General features: G+C 43.3%; 1 protein-coding gene across 1 annotated transcript in view; it reads right to left on the bottom strand.

Annotated features, from left to right (window-relative positions):
* Positions 1–1,774: 1,774 nt before the first annotated feature.
* LOC115533550 (obscurin-like protein 1) overlaps positions 1,775–18,265 on the bottom strand; it is a 44,507-nt gene continuing 28,016 nt past the window's right edge. The window contains 17 exon segments of the mRNA XM_030344096.1: positions 1,775–1,789; positions 3,069–3,278; positions 3,280–3,344; positions 6,309–6,575; positions 7,058–7,162; positions 8,722–8,883; positions 9,517–9,670; positions 10,252–10,364; positions 11,422–11,688; positions 12,878–13,144; positions 14,211–14,483; positions 14,883–15,149; positions 15,478–15,747; positions 15,916–16,191; positions 16,629–16,904; positions 17,217–17,492; positions 17,918–18,193. Coding sequence (XP_030199956.1) covers positions 1,775–1,789; positions 3,069–3,278; positions 3,280–3,344; positions 6,309–6,575; positions 7,058–7,162; positions 8,722–8,883; positions 9,517–9,670; positions 10,252–10,364; positions 11,422–11,688; positions 12,878–13,144; positions 14,211–14,483; positions 14,883–15,149; positions 15,478–15,747; positions 15,916–16,191; positions 16,629–16,904; positions 17,217–17,492; positions 17,918–18,193 — 3,539 coding nt within the window.

Here is an 18,265-nt window from a genome sequence, read left to right as displayed (position 1 = left end):
GAAAACACAACAAATTCACCCTTAAGTTCCACATGCCCATCCAGAAGACTCATTTAATACAACGTCCTATTGATATCATCCTCACTTTCAACCAAAAGTACCACCGTGTTTTGGCCCAGTGTATTTACATTTTACTAACCCTTCGTCTTCAAAGCAAGCTGTGCAGTCTTCAACATCAAAACAACTAAACAAATGTCAGACGATGGTAAATGGACAACATTCAATTCCCAAGGGAAATTGCATTGATTAAATTGTCACTAGTCAGGTTCACTTAAAATTATCTTTTAGTTCTTTAAACTTCAACTTCAAGGACATTTTAAATACAGCCAAAGTATTTAAAATATTTCAACAAACTTGAACCGTGCCAAAAAGGGAAGCAAAGCAGACTATTACTGTAGATGTATACTAGGTGGATGCTTTTATCCAAAGCCATGACCGCATACATTCTTTTTTCAGTCTGAAATATTATCATGAAATCATCTCATCGCAGGTGTGTCACATCAACTCTTATGGAGCAGGTGAGCGGTTTACCAGATCAGCCAATAAGAGGGCATGCAAAAGCATTTGTTTAACCTAGAGTTATTCAAACCAATCTTCTGGGGTTTGGTTTTTCTTTTGAACCAGTTATCGTTACATTCCTCGACAATGATTGATGATTAAACGCAAACAGTTATATTGATACATCGGAGTTGCAGGGTTCGTATAGAGCCGTTAGTGTTACCGTAGCAATTCCTATTGCAAACATGAGATGGCTCTTCATTACAATTAAGTTAGTTGAAAGTCTTGTCACACTATTAAACATACAATAATCTGATGGACTTTGATATATGTATCATGTAAATCTTGAATTAATTTAAATCCTCTGCATTTTATTTGAACAGATTAACGGACTAATGGTACTGTAGGTAAGACTTAAGAGCTATCATTTGAGCGGAACTTGTTAGAAATGCCATAGCCATATGTCAGCTGTTGGTGAGTGACTGTGTGCCTGCTTTTACAAGAACGCTTTCAGACTGCTCCCGGGTAATTTCTGGGTATTTCGTCCATGATAGTATCGAGGAATCCATCATGCCTGCAAATAACATTCACTCACAGGTCAGTAACACCTTAATGCAAGAGAAACATAGAGAGGAAGGGAGCAGAGAGGGGTTGTGTTTTTTTGGTTTAGTTTCTAAATCTTTCTAAAGCTTTTTTCCACTATCTCTTGGAAAACCTCAGCTTTGAAACCTCAGCTTTCTTTTTTTTGAAAGCTGAGATTTTGAAACCTCAGCTTTCAAATCTTAACTACAGCACTATAACCTCACATACATATTTCAACATTCATAATTTGCATGTATTCAACTGGCAGGTCTTTCTATATGCAAGTCTTTTTCATCAATATACCGGGAAATGGTTTTTTATTGGAATCTGTACTATAGTGTTGGGTTTTCAATGGTGCCCTTTTCGAGATTTTCGATTTTTTTCTTTCATGGAGGTTTGAAAAATCACGACTATTATAAAAAGTTGATATGTGTTGTTAGGCCATGGCTTGCAGCTAAAAAAATGATGACTTATTCACATATAGTATACCTCATCGCTCACAACATTATTCAACACCATCAAGTCAGCTTTCAATAATAATATAATATAATCCATTTTGTAACCAAGGCACCTTACAGTATAGTGTATGAGTGCATGCATTTGCTTTTTAGTTTGTTTGCATCTCTTGACTATTGTCAGGTCAAAACAACCAGTGCACTGTAAGTTAATCCTATAGCTGGGCGATGACACCCTGTCAATCAGGGATCACCTGTGAAATGTAAGCAGAGAAGAAGAGTGTTAGAAATAGAGACCGTCCATCAGTGAACTTGGCATTAGGTAAGTCAAAACGTCCTCGATACTGTAAGGTATAGCTGCCCAACCTCTGTCCAATATAGGCCAATGTTTGGGAAGGGAAGAATGTGACCATTTATGAGGATGAACACAACACACATTTTGAGGATACTTTTTAAATAAATGTGCAGTTTCAATAGCTTTTATTTTTAATTCATATCATATCACTTTATTTCCTATCATATGCTGACCTTCTTAACACCTTTTCTATTTCTAGGTCCTTTATCTCCATTTCCCTGCGGGGTGCCTCCTCCATTTACACTTTAATCAAGCCACTTTATGAGTGACTAAAACCCGATCCAGATGAATGAACTCAATACTCTCTCATTAATAGGAAACTTTTATACTGCTAAATATAGTTTAGCCTACTATCATTCAACTGGAAGTGGAAATAGCGCCAGAGTACGCTTGACCGACATGCCCATATATGGGCCGGGTATGTAAACACCTAATATAATTGCCGAGTATGTGGCGCTGGCTGGGCCAGACCATTAATGACTTGTCACGGGTGTCGTGTTTATACAAAGTCGTGCAAGCGGCTTAGCTGTTTGAAAGATCTACAGCTTAAGTCTTTGCAACGGTTGTTTGTTTAACTCTTACACTTTAACGTATTTTTCTTTATCAGATCAATGCTCCATTATGTGGTACATGTCTCCATCTTTTTGCATTTGTTCTCAGTTTACTTTTCGCAATGGTTTTGTCTGTTTCGTATTTTAGGCGTCAGCTCCATCTAGTGATCAGGTTTTGAATCTCAACATATGGAGCCAATGTGTTTATCTATTTGCCGAGCTTTCAAACAAAAGCTCAAATAAAGATATTGACAATATTATATTACAAGTACATTCATATAGAGCAGTATGTGGTTATTGCAGTCACGTTACATATACTGTTTTAATTTGATCGAATACAATTTTTGATCATTCTTGTTAACATTCTTTGACACAAACTATTGGTTTACCTCGGTAAACCAAATATTTGGGCTTACTTTGGTTTAAACTAAGCCCTAATTAAAAGGCTCACATTTATACGCCCATCATGTGAATACGTCAATAAGGTTTAAAAGACAAATCATTTAAAGGACTGAATTATTTAATAATTATAAAAAATATATATAATATAATATACATAAATGAATGGCTGTATTAATGAATATAAATAGAATCAACAGTAAAAGATAGAAAGAGACTGAGCCCTACCTGCCGCACGGTGAGCTTGGCGGTGCTGCAGGTGGGGCCCAGCGTGAAGCCCACCTCCCCGCTCATGTCGGGGGCCGTCTCCCTGAGGGTCAGTCTGTGGATGGGGCCCATCTTCTCCAGGAACACGGTGGCGCTGGGCTGCAGCTGCTCCCCCCTCAGGCTCCACACCGGGGGCCCGCAGCAACCGGATGGGAAGATCTCACACTGGAAAGCAGGCGTCACCAGGGGCCCCCACCTCTACGTCTTCCAGGGGCCTCACCATCACTACGGACTGGGCTGGGGGAGGGGAGGGGAGGGGGGGGTTTACATTCCCAGCTTGGCTTCTTAGTGGACGTTATGGCAGTCTAGTGTTTTTTTGTTAAGATTCTGACACACAGCTTTTAAATTTACTTCATATTTAAAATTGACCTTGCATATTTATACCGCTAGAGAGCGGTATCATTTGAAGTCATATTTACTTCTAATGGTCATAGTTCAGACCTGATATAAACCTTATGGGAGAGCAAGAGAACAGTGGAGAAGGGGGGAGAGAGGGAAAGAGAGAGGGAGGCAAGTGAGCGATATAGGAAGACTGAGGAAGAGAGGGAAGGAGAGAGCTAGATAGGGAAATCGACCAAGAAAGGGGAAAGAGGAGTGAGAGGTAGATACATGTGCATCTTATGAGAAGGAGAAGGGGAGTGGGATACAAGTAGAAAAAGAGAAAGCTAGATATACCAAAGCTAAAGATGAGAGGATATCAGAGGTAGAGAGGGGGAAATAGGGAAAGACATAGAGGGAAAAATAGATACAACACCCTTAAAGATCCCATGACATGAAAATTTCACTTTCTGAGGTTTTCTAACATTAATATAAGTTCCCCTAGCCTACCTATGCTCCCCCCGTAGCTAGAAAATTTTGTCGGGTGTAAAAAACGAGCACTAGGCATTCTGATCCGCTTTTGAAAAAAAGAAGCTCAGATGCGCCGTTTTTGGAATTTTCCCTTATGTCGTATTACAATTACAATTAGGGGCATTTGGCATTATCCAAAGCGACTTAAATTAATACACACATTGACACACCGACGGCAGAAGTCAACCATGCAAGGCGACAGCCAGCTTGTCAGAGGCAGTTAGGGTTAAAGTCGTAAGGGGAGATGCCACCTTCCTTTTCTCTGCCAGCCCAGAGAATTTGGCCCGCCAATGAGCTACGACCGTGCGAGCGCCACATGTGTGTGTGTGTGTGTGTGTGTGTGTGTGTGTGTTTGTGTGTGATTACACACACTGTAACGCAAGTGTGTACACTTCTTTGTTATTTGGATAACCCTTCTGCTGTTGGTGTCGGTTCCTTTGACGTCTCTGGTATTTCCACAACAAGACTGTAGTTGGGTTATCTCAGCCATCTTTGAGCCCTGCTGCCCGCCCCGCTGGCAGCTGGCAGCTGGCAGCCGGCAGCAGGCAGCGCATGGTCCAGTCCTACTGCAGATTGATGTGGAAGTGGAAGAAACTAGAGACGTCGGAGAAACCCGACGCAGTCGTTTGTGATTCAAAATATCGTCTGGAGGCGCACACAGCTTTTGAGCATGATAATATGTATTATATGCTATAGATATTTTTTATGTAATATTATTAGAGCTGTCAAGCGATTAAAATATTTAATCGTGATTAATCGCATTAATGTCATAGTTAACTCACGATTAATCGTGATTATCGTAAAATTATTTTTCTATGCTAAATATCCCTTGATTTTTTTGTCCCATAATTTTCTCATTTTAATTCTCTTATCAACATGGTGAAGTGCATCGGCTTGCCTTGTGCAATGATTTTTTATTGATAACAACATTGGCATTATACTGGATCAAAACAGGACGATACAAAAAAAGAGCCTATAGTGCAATTAAACGACTGCTTTGAAAAATGTCATTTGAACATAGCATCAGGCTACTGCTTCTTTGTTTTGAGCAAAGGGTTAAAAAAATATATATATATTTTTTTTTTTAAATAAAATAATTGCGTTAATCGTGCGATAATTTTTTTAACGCCGTTAAAATTGGTTTGCGTTAACGCCGTTAATAACGCGTTTAACTGACAGCTCTAAATATTATATGATATTACTTAGATATATATACATGGACAGGATATCGAGGCGTAGTCGTGGTGGGGAGGGGTTGCAGTTCGGTGGTATGAGGTTCTCGTCACTACTATTCCGGGTAGGAAATGAGTCCTTAGCCCAAGTGAAGGAGTTCAAGTACCTCGGGGTCTTGTTCGCGAGTGAGGGTACGATGGAGCGTGAGATTGGCCGGAGAATCGGAGCAGCGGGGGCGGTATTGCGTCCGCTTTACCACACCGTTGTAATGAAAAGAGAGCTGAGCCGCAAGGCAAAGCTCTCGATCTACCAGTCGATCTTCGTTCCTATCCTCACCTATGATCATGAGGGTTGGGTGATGAACGAAAGGATGAGATCGCGGGTACAAGCAGCCGAGATGAGTTTTCTCAGAAGGGTGGCTGGCGTCTCCCTTAGGGATAGTGTGAGAAGCTCAGCCATCCGTGAGGAACTCGGATTAGAGCCGCTGCTCCTTTACTTAGAAAGGAGTCAGCTGAGGTGGTTCGGGCATCTGGTAAGGATTCCCACTGGTCGCCTCCCTTGGGAGGTGTTTCAGGCACGTCCAGTGGGGAGGAGACCTCGGGGAAGACCCAGGACTAGGTGGAGAGATTATATCTCAACACTGGCCTGGGAACGCCTCGGGATCCCCCCGTCAGAGCTGGTCAATGTGGCCCGGGAAAGGGAAGTCTGGGGCCCCCTGCTTGAGCTGCTCCCCCCGCGACCCAACCCCGGTTAAGCGGATGAAGATGAGATGAGATTACTTAGATATAGAGCTCCAGGACTGTAACGCAAGTGTTGTATATTTCTGTGTTATTTGGATAACCATTCTGCTGTTGGTGTTATGGTGCATAACACGTCGGACTCTCGTCTCTGGTATTTCCACAACGAGACTCGTAGTGGGGGTTATCTCAGCCATGGTTGAGAAGGAATTGGGGGAAAGGAACTTCAAATACTGTGTTAGGGGCCCAGTTATATCTATATCAAAGCATCCATTAAGTAGCATGCCATGGGACCTTTAATAACGACAGAGGGAGAGAGAAATCTCAGAGAGATTAGAAGCCAATGGTGAGTAGAGGAGAGAGGTTAGAATTTTAAAAAGTGAGAGAGCAAGCCTAAGATAGTTGAAAGATATTAGAGAGTTAGCCAGAGAGGTGGACCTACCCTCGACGGTGAGGTGGGCGGAGCAGCTGTACTCGCCCACCTGCACGCTGTAGGTGCCCTGGTCCCGCAGCTCCACCGGCTGGATGATGAGCTTGCGGTAGCAGCCCTCGCTGCAGATCTCGAAGCGTTCCGAGGGCAGGATGACCGTTGGGCCCTTGTACCAGCGGATGCTGCAGCGCGGGTTGGACACGGTGCAGTCCAGCAGCACGCGGCTGCGCTCCACCGCCGTCTGGTCCTGCAGGGGGTTCACGATGTTCACCGGGAGCTCTGGGGACAAGAGGCAGGCGCTGTATAGGTTAGGATGGATGGATGGATGGATGGATGGATGGATGGATGGATGGATGGATGGATGGATGGATGGATGGATGGATGGATGGATGGATGGATGGATGGATGGATGGATGGATGGAGGAAATAGTGTAAGCATTGTTCCCATTTTTAGCAATAACATGTTAGTATAGATTCCCTGATTAGAAAAAATCTTAAATGAAGGTTTCCGTAGGTGTGTGGTAGACAGTTTTTTACTTCTTGTTTGTGCTTACTTTACAAGAGCCTATTTAAGACGTCAAGGAAATTATACTGGACTAAGCTTAGAGCAAATGTCCCCTCATATTAACAATGTAGAAACCCTTCTATTTCAGGACAATTTAAGAAACATCAGGAGGTCACAGGAGTCAATAATACGGTAAAGTGTAAAATAAATATTTTTCTTTCATATATTTTTGCTACTATATTATATATTTATATACCTTCCACCTTCAGGGAGGCCACAGATTCAACATGTCTGGCCACAAACTTGATCTCTCCAGAGTCCTCTCCTCGCACATTCACCATCAGCAGGAAATGTTTGGTCCCTGAAAGAATAACAACCAAGATATTAATAACCAATGATTAAAATAATTAACTTAAGAAAGAAAGTGAAACATAAACAAAAATCCAATAATCAGAGATTAGATAAAAATTGAAAGAAAATATTCACACACGGCATCATGCTTTTATACCCTATAGGGGTTACTAAAACATAGTTAATTGTAATCACATATTTTATTATGGGAAATGTTCAAATCCTTTTTTTGCTGAGAGCAAAATAATTCCTTTGAAAGGTGGCACCCCAGTGAGCACCATTTACATTTACATTCATTTTTAAATGTAGGGAATTTAGCAGACGCTTTTATCCAAAGCACCTTACAATAAGTACATTTGTCAGAAGGAGAAACAATATTTCGCTGTCCGTACAATATGGATGTTCATGGAAACAAGTGGCAAGCACTAACGATTGTTAGGTTAACGCATTCCCTGTATCCAGCAGTACTAACTGTAGTTTGTGCGGGTGCAGCCATCATTTTCAGACGTTTTGTGTGACGTTTTTGAAAAAACAAGTCATACTTTACATGTTTTAACCATTTTACAAGCTTACCTTTTTGTTGGCTTAGCATATCTGTAATTGGATTGCTTGCCTACCTGACTTATTAACAACCCACCGTGGACACCGACTACACTCTAACGTCAAAAGGTACTTCCTTCATCTTAACGACTTGGCTTTTAAGTTATAACTAAGGGTGTTTGAAGGTGTTGAAGGTATACTATGTAATGTCTGCCACTAGGGGTCTCTGTGGTCAAAGCAGTAAAGGGCCATATATCGCCATTGACATGCTACCAAATGTAACGAACCATTACTGCGAATAAAGCTACAAATTTCTCTGGGTTTGAACATAGCTATTGAAGTGGAATGAACTAATTCGATCCTTTGTGGCGTGGTGGTTTCGTGCTAGGTATGACTGGGAGAGTTGTAAATGTTAAACAACATGGTTTATTCTAACAGAGACGCAAGGTAAACGGGCTGGCGTTCTGGGGGTGGTTCATGAAGCATCTGACGAACACAGGTAAACAAAGTGGCCATGTTTGTAGTCTTTTAACTTATCTATAAAATCATTAAAACCTTATATGGTGTTATCCATTATGTGTTGAAGAAACCATTCATAACTGTGGTTAGCTTGAAACATGTTATTAGAAATAGCATTATACTAAAATAATTTACATCACTAGAAACACTTTTGCTAATATGGGTATGCATCTAAAAAAATTAATAACTTTAGCTGTTTGTAGACATTTGAATGCTGAAATATTTCATATAAGGCCTTTTAATTGTGTATCTGATTGGTGGCAAATTGTTATGAACAGCCACGGCACATACAGGATCATTCTGGAGCACAACGTTGTGGTGACGAGGCAAGGCTCAACTAGACTGTCTAATAAACATAAAATATGTATATAATAAATTTAAAATATTAATTAAATAATATTAAATGTGCAAGGTTGAAATAGAGTAGCCCCTGTTTGGGTTATGAAGGCACCATATACCCAATAGCTGCAATCCGTGTATGACAATAAGTAAGTTGTTTTCTCTGCGTACCTTCCTGACGTATCTTTATGCTGCTGGTGGGTTGGATCCTGTCCCCGTTTCTGTACCACTCCCCTGGGACGTCCTCCACCGAAAGATCGCACACAAACACAGCGTTCTGGTCCTCCTGGATGTCCTGGTCCTGTAGTCCCTGCACCACCAGCACCTCTCGCTCTGGTGGGGGGGGGGAGGGATCAGGGGCCAGGGGCAAAGAGTGGCTCATTCATCACATTCATTCAGGTCACAATATGAGTATTGTATTAATGAGAAACCCTAACATTTGAACCAAGTAAACCAATCTTCTTGCACTGAAATGTAATTATTCTAGACAAAATAGGTACAGACTACTCAGGGAGAGTCACATAGGAAGGTTTATCAATTAAATACACCTGATGTGTAGTTAAGTGCACTTCTTGAATATACCCTTTGTTCGTCATCTACACTGAGGCTAAAACGTTTTGGAATCTTTTAGCGTGACAGCCTCGGCGTGCTATCGGATTATTGATACGACTTGCAGCTGTAGTAAAGGGGCATTCTCCTTGTGCTGCCTATTCTGTTTGTCTTCCTGGAACTGTAATAGCATCCACAGTCCTGTAGATGGCGATGATGCAGCTAGGGTGGCAGGTTATAGCCGACACAGCAGAATTCAGAACTACCTTTGGTCAACAGTCAGATAAAGTGCGCTAGATCTGCGACCAGTGGTAGTGCCGAAGTCAAGTAGGCAGGCAAGGCCACATAACATGTATCTGATTTCCTTTGAGTAGCTCTTTAAAAACCACTACTTTGGCCAAAGAGAGTTTGATTTACCATAGATTTCGATTGTGCAGGAAGTAGAGGTGTCCGCTGCGTCACATGTGTACTGGGCAGAATCACCCACAACACCTTTCATGATCTGCAGGAAACGTTTTCTCCCCATTGCAAAGATACGCTGGTCCTTCCCTGGCTTTACCTCGGCTCCATTCTGGAGAGCCGATGAGATTGGTGTTAGAGTATTCAAACCTATCCCAATAAGGAGCCTCAAAGTCAAGAAACTGCCAGTCTCATTGCATGCTCACACACTCAAGTTTTTTACCAATAGACAGCAATAACCTTTCCGTTAGTCAAAATGTTTGGCCTCAGCCGAAAGTTAGCCTAGCCAGTAAGTCTAGCCCACATTCTTTGGAGATTCAGTAAACGACTAGGAGTCTAATGGACCAGAGTCCCTGGAGAAACCCCTGTTGACCATTAGGGACAACATGCAACCTCTTGCCAAACAGAAACCCAGATCCCTGGATCTAGGGGGTAAGCATCAGAGCTAACACACTGAGCCACCTGAGCCCTGGTTCTTCATTTAGATGGTGTAAAGCCTCAATCTAGAGGGCACCTATCATGTGTGCTACTATGGGGATGGATAGAAGTTATCAAATACTTTGTCCATGGGCGGCTGCCTGTGTAGGATTCATTGTGACTGGGGTATATTTGTGGATTTCCTTTGAATCATGTCCAGATCTTACAGCGTACATGCAAAACATGCAAAACACAAGTTGTCAGATGACTTCTTGCCTTCATCCACCGAACGTCCACGTTGTGTCGCGACAGTTCACATTCAATCGACACCACTGAACCTTCTGGAAACTTCTGGTCATCCAGATGTCTGAGGAACGTCACCGGTGGTTCTGAATTTGGGAAATGACAATCAATCAAACTACTTTCATATTGAGCTTTCCTTAATGCTCAAGAGTAATAAAAAGTGCTAAGCAAAGGGAACAACAACAATCAAATTCACTGTATTTCAAATGCCTGATAAAACTAGAACATCATGAAACCACTGGTCATTTGGAATTAGCAGAGCCTTAATCAAATTAACTATATTTCAAATGCCCCAAAAATACTCAAACATCATGAACCCATTTTGGTCATTTGAATTCAAAGCCTTATTAACAAAAGATCATAGCAAGACACACACCTAAACACACACACATTCCCTGCACTTATTCCCGGTCCCCGGGCATCCAAAGGAATGATATGCGGTTGTATGTGTATATATGTGTGCCACTACAACAGTAGCCTATATTTAAGCTACTGTATAGGGACACCAATTTTCAGTGATGACATTTTGATCCCATTGTCATCCAGGGCACTTCAGCCACGAGCTCAAAGGGGATGAGGCCCCGCTGTATGCCATGGGATGAGGGGGGGTCCCGGATTATTTTACAGCATCGGGGTTGAACTAAGATCTGATAGAATTGACAGCCTCCTCAGGGTCACGCTAGGCTATTTAGTGTCGCTAATGTCAGTCTGGCCTGGTGGTCCTCTTGCTATTATAAAACTGCAGTACTACGGAGATGGTGACTGCTTTCACTAGTTTAATTAGCTTGAGGTCAATCCTCAAATACATAACTTATGCAACATGTTTTGGCTTGCATGATAAAAAAAGAATATATAATTAGTCTACAGAAGTCATGCAGTTATTCAAATACTTTAATTTACTTTAGTACTTAACTTTCTGGAATTAATACTGACAACCTAACGCTGAAGTCCGTCCTTACTTCAAACCTTCTTTGGTGTCTTCACCGGACTGAGACACTCGCCCTGGGATACCACTGACATTACAGACCTCTCCAGTCATCCCACCACTGTACAGAATACCTTGGCACTGACGCAACGTAGATCATATCATATCCGTCTGGTTTGAAATGAGAACCTTTTGCGAGCACGACTACCACCACCTACCCCTGACGACGAGCCTCGCGGAGGTCCTGAGGTTCTCCACGCAGAAGGAGAAGCTGCCGGTGTCCTCAACGGCCAGGTTGGACACTGTCAGGCTGTGGACGTGACCTTTGGTGCTGATGCGCCAGTGTTTGGTGGGCTTCAGCTGGACGCCGTTCCTCAGCCATGAGCCGGGGACGTCGGCGTGGGACAGAACCACCTCAAACGAGGCCGTCTCTCTCTCGGTGGTCCGGATGTCCTTCAAACCCGTATTGATGGTGACTTTTCTCGCTGTTGGATTGGGATCGGGGGGGGGGGGGAAAGACGTCATTGAATCAGTGGGGGGAATTAACGAATGAATACAGAAGTAAGTCAAAGAACCAAGCATGTTTCAGGAATAGTATGTCATTCTGGCACTGGGAACAATGGACCCAGTGGGGGTGGTGGACAAGGCCAGACAAGGTATTTTGTCATCCGAACACGGGGCTTCACATGAAAGCCAGCCCTGAAACTGCCAACATTTTAAATGTATTCAGACGCAGATGGGCATTCCTCCTGGAAAAAAGGCGCTGTTTATTTTGGAGACCTGATGACAACAACCTCAGTTTCGAAGGCCAGTGATTAAATTTAGACGCAACAAGAGGAGATCCAAATTCCTAGGATGTGCCAACACCCCTGCCGCCCGAAGCCCAGACTTTCCCCTTTCCCAGCCACAGCCGTTTTGAAAGGGCCGCTTCAAACTCAGATCAGGCGGCTAAGTCCGCTCAGAATCACGCAGACCAACACACCAGAGAATGCCTTCTTAACGACATGCCGGCACTTATATTGTCTCTTACTATGTAGTGGTATTGCAGCAACCCCCGACGTAATCGGGTCAATCTTAATGTTCATCATCTTAGTCTTTCATCATGGACATTCAAGTTCAGCTGTTTTAGCACAATAATGACAGCTAAAGTCAAGGGTTAGGGTTACAGGCCCCTTAATTGCTTAGTTACATAATAAGTACTTCCTTTGGTTTGAGGCATCATAGCTTGTGTTGGCACCGTAATCTTGAGCAAACATAAAAAGCTCTGACTCTGATTGAGTTTTGAATGTTCAGCCAATCACCTGTCAGAATCTGTCACATCCCACACCCAAAGCCCTTTACTCGTATTACTCTGAGGCAGGGGTTCGAGGTTTGTTTTCAAAATATTGAAAGAGTGATAGAGATAGATAGGAGAGAGAGGCAGTGAGAGAGAGGAGAGGGGTGCTGGCTTTGGTGGTAGGTAAACAGACGTCAACAGTGAATAGCAATGCCAGTTTGGATTTCAAATACACTGATTGAGCCAGAGAGCAGAGTCAAGAGTTGGAACGGAGAGTTTGAGAGGTGATGAGAAAGTATGTGTATGTTGGGTTGGGGTTGGTTTTTTTTTCTGGGTGAATGCGGTTGATAAACGGAGGTCAACAGCGCATTGGCAAAACAAACACTGTGTACACTCACGCTCCACAGTGAGCTGGGCTTGCGTGCGATCGTGGAGTGACTCGCAGCTGTAGATGCCCCGGTCGGCGACAGCCAGCTTGTGGACCGTCAGGGTGTGCTTGCGCCCCTTCCGTTTCAGGCTGTACTTGGCCCCAGGGTGCAGCAGCACCCCCTGCCTCATCCACTGCACCTCCCCGGAGTCCAGGCTCACTTCCACCTCCAGCGTCGCCTCGCCAAACTCCTCGGCAGTGAGAGGCGCCATGCTTTTGGTGAAGAGCACCTGTTGCTCTGGTGGACACACAAGACAAAGAATGAGCCAACAGCCATTCAGCCGTACAGTATCATATTGGTCGATACTGATAATGTCCTGACTGATAAAGATATTAAGATAATAAGATAATAGTTATAAGATATTTTAAGATACTTAGAGAGTTACTTTATTGATCCGGAAATAACACAGCAGCAAGTAGAGGACAGTAGGAGAATAAAAATATACAGAGAGATGTTTAAACAGAAAATGTATACACATATGTGGTATACTGTTGCAGTATAAGCCATTTGGCAAACCATTTTGGGCAATGTTTCAATAAAAGTACAAACAAAGACAGCTCATAGTAAATGATAGCTAGCTCCTCCTCCCTGCCGTTTCCCAACCCTCCCCCCTGCCCCACTGTGCCACTTGTCTCTGTCAGTTACTGAAAGGAATCCTAACAGGAGAAGCCGTTAAGCGCTACCCGTCAAAGGCGCCTCTTCAACAATTTAAACATGTCTGAAGGCGCTTATTATTTATCACATATACGCTGTTCATGCACAAAGGTCACAACAGCCCCCATAGAACTAACTGCTGTTTCCCTACTCAGCGACTTGCGAACAGGAAAACATACTAACGTATATTTTAGGATAAGGTACATTGAGTGTTGTATGCTCAGAATCCAATGAAAACTGGAGAGACTCTGGTCACACTTTGTGAGTAGTAAATGAAGAAATGTCTTAAACAAACATGAAATACACAAAAAAAAGTATTTGTATTAATTTGACATGGTGAAAACGAGGGAGGAGCATTGTGTCCTTCCATAAGGGTCGCTTCTGCAAAGATAAACGGCAACCATCCATAATTTAACCATAACAATACAGTGAAATTGATGCAAAGGTGCAGCAGAGTGGCTGTTTGAGTGACTGGGTATTAGGCATCCATTGGAAAGAGGCCTATCCCCTACCCACTCACTAATGACATGGTTCTGACTTTACTTAAGTCACTTTGGATAGAAGCGTCTGCTAAACAGTTAAAGTATATGTTGCAGTTGTAGTGGTGTTGATTGGCTGGATGGATGTGTGGGGGGGGGTCAGGGCTCACCTTGAACCTGGAGGTTGGCCTGGGACACCGCCAGCCCCTCTGCATCGGCGGTCACCCTGGCGCTGTCTGATACTCTGCACTTCTTGATGCATAAGGTGTGACAGAGACCGTTGCTTATGACGGTCAACCTGTCGTCCTGGTGGACCCGCTCTCCGTTGAGGCACCACGTCAGGTGGGTGTCCTCGGGCGAGACCACACACTTGAAGGTGGCGTCCTCGCCCTCGCGCACCGTGATGTTGTGGAGCTCGGCGATGAACTCTACAGTACGAGGGGCTGAGGAGAGGGAAGGTTCGTCAGAAATAGGGTTCACTCTGGCCGCCGTTACGACGGGTCGCTGTGACCTTTTATTGCTGTGGTTGTATTTTTTTGTTATTATTTTTTCAAATATTAATGTAAGTAAAAGTAAGAGGCATGAGTAAAATGTGTCTCTATGCAGGTAGGTTATTATTCGCACATTATTCAGTTAGATGATCCGAACCTCCCGATAGTATAGCATTTTCTGTCTATTTCATGATTTTTGCCTATTTCATGAGGCATAAAACCTCCTCATTTCGCAGATTATACTCTTCTAATAGTTATTTGCAATAGTAAGAAATGTCCATTAAAAAACGTTTTATTACCGGAAGTATTAGTATTTCTAGAAGCAACCTGAGGTTTTTGTGTTTTCCTTACTTTCTACGGTGACGACGGTGGAGGTCCTGTCATCGGTGGACTCGCAGGTGTACTCCCCAGCATCCTCATCTGCCAGCTGATGGATGGCGAAGCTTCTCTCGCGCCCCTGTGCCCTTATTGTGTGTCGGCGGCTTGGGGAGATCTCCTGGCCGTTCTTAAGCCACTGGACATCTCCTTTAGGCTTGCTGAGCTCACATCGTAACGTAAGCATGCTGCCCTTTAGTCCTGTTATGTTCTCCAGAGGAAGGCTAAAGGTTGCCTTCATCTCTGTGCAGCAATAACAAAGGAAGGGCTATTTAAGAGTTGTCAGTGCTGCAGCAATGCAATTCAGTAGCTGTGCTTATGGATGTCTACAGCAGGATAGTGTAATGCCTCTGGTGATTGACTCCCGACCGAAAGGTATGGGGTTCACTCTCCCATGACTACAACCTACCTGTAGGCATCTCATTAATGCATATATCTTTATTCATTGTCAGTTGCTTTAAATAAAACACTACTAAAATACTAAATAGTATTTCAGAGATGTCAGCTATGCTAGTTTGGTCATTCAAGGCAACAGGAAATCTAAAACACTACGAAGTCTATAGTTTCTTACCTTTAACAATGACAGTGAAACTCATCTCATCGGTGTTCGCATCGCAGACGTACACTCCAGCGTTGCTGAGCTTCAGGGGGTTAATGGTGAGATTGTGGTTGGCGCCGTCAATGGAAATATGAACGTTGTCTTCGTTTAGCAGGCGGCCATCTTTCAGCCACCGCACATTAGCTCTTTCTTGGCTCACAATGGCACACAGCGAGACACACTCGTTTTCACAGGCAGAGATGTTGTTGTTTGGCTGCTTGTTCACAAACTTGACTGGTGGCTCTAAAGGAGATATTAATCAAAAGCACATTTCATAGACATCTGGCAAATGGCAAATTTCACATGCACATGCACTGCATGTGTGCATGTGTTGAAAGAAAGAATGAGACAAACATAGATAGACAAATAAAAAGAGATTCTGAAAAATAAAATAAATACACCAGAACTTACGCTGGACTTCGACCAACGTGATCATTTTGTCGTCTATGGCGTCGCAGATGTATTTCCCCGAGTCAGAGGGTTGGAGCCCAGAGAGAACCAGTCTGCGTACAACGTCACAGCTGTCGATTTTGATACGGTCGTCAGATTTCAACAGTTTGCTGTTCCACAGCCACTGGACAGGGCAGTTGGGGCGCGAGACCTCGCACTCCAAGATAAGGTCATCTCCGGCCACAAGAATGTGCTGCTCTGGCGTTCCGGAGTTCCCAATGATCTGCACAGGGGGCTCTGGGGGAGGACAAACATGGGGGGAGTGAGATAAGCTAGCGGTTAAGGGTTTCTGCCCAAAAGTTCTTGGTTTGTTTCCCAATGACTGCAGTCTACCTGTTGGCATCCTTGAGCAAGAGGCCCTAACCCTACCTGTTCCTAATGACCTGTATTTCAATTCAAAGGGTAAACATTCAGGATGCACCATTGACAAAATCTTCAACTTTCATTTCCTATTTAGTCCATTTACCAGGATTTTCTTTTTTACAGCAATTTACAGTGATACCAGATACATTATGGATCATTTGAAGGATTAGGGAATCATGCTCTAGGATCCCTACAGATAATTCTGCGGATATGGAAGATTGAATCAAGGAAATCTTATAAATGTAGCGCCTGCGTACTGCTCACAGGAGGATCTGAGAAGTGTCAACGTTAACACGCCATGTTGATATTACCTTTGACGGTGATACAAAACAACATCTTGTCGTCTCCAGCATCACAGCTATACTCTCCAGAGTCCTCCAGCTCGGCACTGAGCACCACTAGCGACCGGAATGCTCCTTGCTCCTCGCAGCAGAAGCGTGTGTCGTTGTCAATCAGCACGCTGTCCTTGTACCAGCTGACGGACGCGTTGGCCTGCGACAGCTCGCACACCAAGATGATGTCGTCGGACACCAGGAACTTCTTCTCAGCGGTTGCGTCTGTCTTTCCCAGGATTCTAACAGGAAGCTCTGGAAGCAGCATGATTGAATGACAGAAACAATCAATGAATTACTCAATTGAATCAAGCATTGATCATTCAATAATACAAATAACCATAAACAAATCGCTGACGCATGTATTGAAACACAAAAAACGAATAATCAATGTCTGATACTATGAATGACCGAGGTAATCAAGCAATCAACAAATCTTTGATTAAAAATAGTTCATTCAAGTAAATAAAGGATGGAATGAATGCAGAAACAAAAAATTGAATGAATGAATTAATGTAATAATGACATAATGACTGAATGCATGAATAAGTGAATGGGACTGGATACCTTTGACCTTGACTTGGAAGTCCATGACGTCGTCCTTTGCATCGCAGATGTACTGGCCAGCGTCCTCCAGGCTGAGGCAGTGGACGGTGAGCTGGCGAAGAACCACGTCCTCCAGGATGGTCACCTTTCTTGAGTCCTCCACCTCCTCCCCGTTCCTCTTCCAGGTGACCTCAGCGTTGGCGCGGGACACCTCGCAATCCAGCACCATCGCCTCGCCGGCGAATCTCTCCACAACGCTCGCCATCTTCCTCGGACGCATGAAGCGAACGGGGGGCTCTGTGGAGAGGAGAGGAATATAAGAAACAAACAGATAATAGGAAAAACCACAACAATTATAGTCACCATCATTCATATTGATCGTCATTGTATTCAATCAGAAACAAACAATAAGCCTTATTTAATATTTTTTTATTATTTTCAAGCATTCAAGATCTAAGATATTACAATTGTTTTATTTTTTTTGTATGTGTGTATAATATTTTTAATATAAAATATCTGTTTAGTGAAATACATTTTAAAAACACATGCCGACTCTAACTAAAACAATGATAACTTATACTACTAGGCGTAATAATAAAAACTTTTGAATAAAATAATTCCCTGCCACTAATAATAACATAAATATTAATAGTAATAGTTAAAGTAAAAGTAACAGTAAAAGTAATAGTAATAGGAATAAATCATAATGGAAACATAATTACCTGCTATGTTAACGAAGAACGTGACCGAGTCATCCGCCGTGTCGCATACATACTCTGCTGAGTCCTGGACGCTGGTCTCGGGGATGATGAGTCTGCGGTAGATGCCGTCCACCTCCAGGATCAGGTTCTTGTTCTCCTCCACCTCCAGCCCATCTCGGTACCAGCGCACCAACGCGTTGGCCCGCGATATCTCGCAGCTCAGCACCATCCTCTCGGACGTCTGCTGGCACAGCTCCATCTGGGACTGGCTGGGAGACACGATGCGAACGGGCGGTTCTGGAGGAGAAAACAAACAAACACCCCATTATTTCAAGGAGGCGCTAGTTAGTTTGTACTCACTAGGTAAGG

The sequence above is a fragment of the Gadus morhua genome, chromosome 20, assembly GCF_902167405.1.
Source record: "Gadus morhua chromosome 20, gadMor3.0, whole genome shotgun sequence".
In the NCBI taxonomy this organism is placed as follows: Eukaryota; Metazoa; Chordata; class Actinopteri; order Gadiformes; family Gadidae; genus Gadus; species Gadus morhua.
Note: the sequence above shows the minus strand (reverse complement) of the source record. Positions and strands in the feature narration are given on the sequence as shown.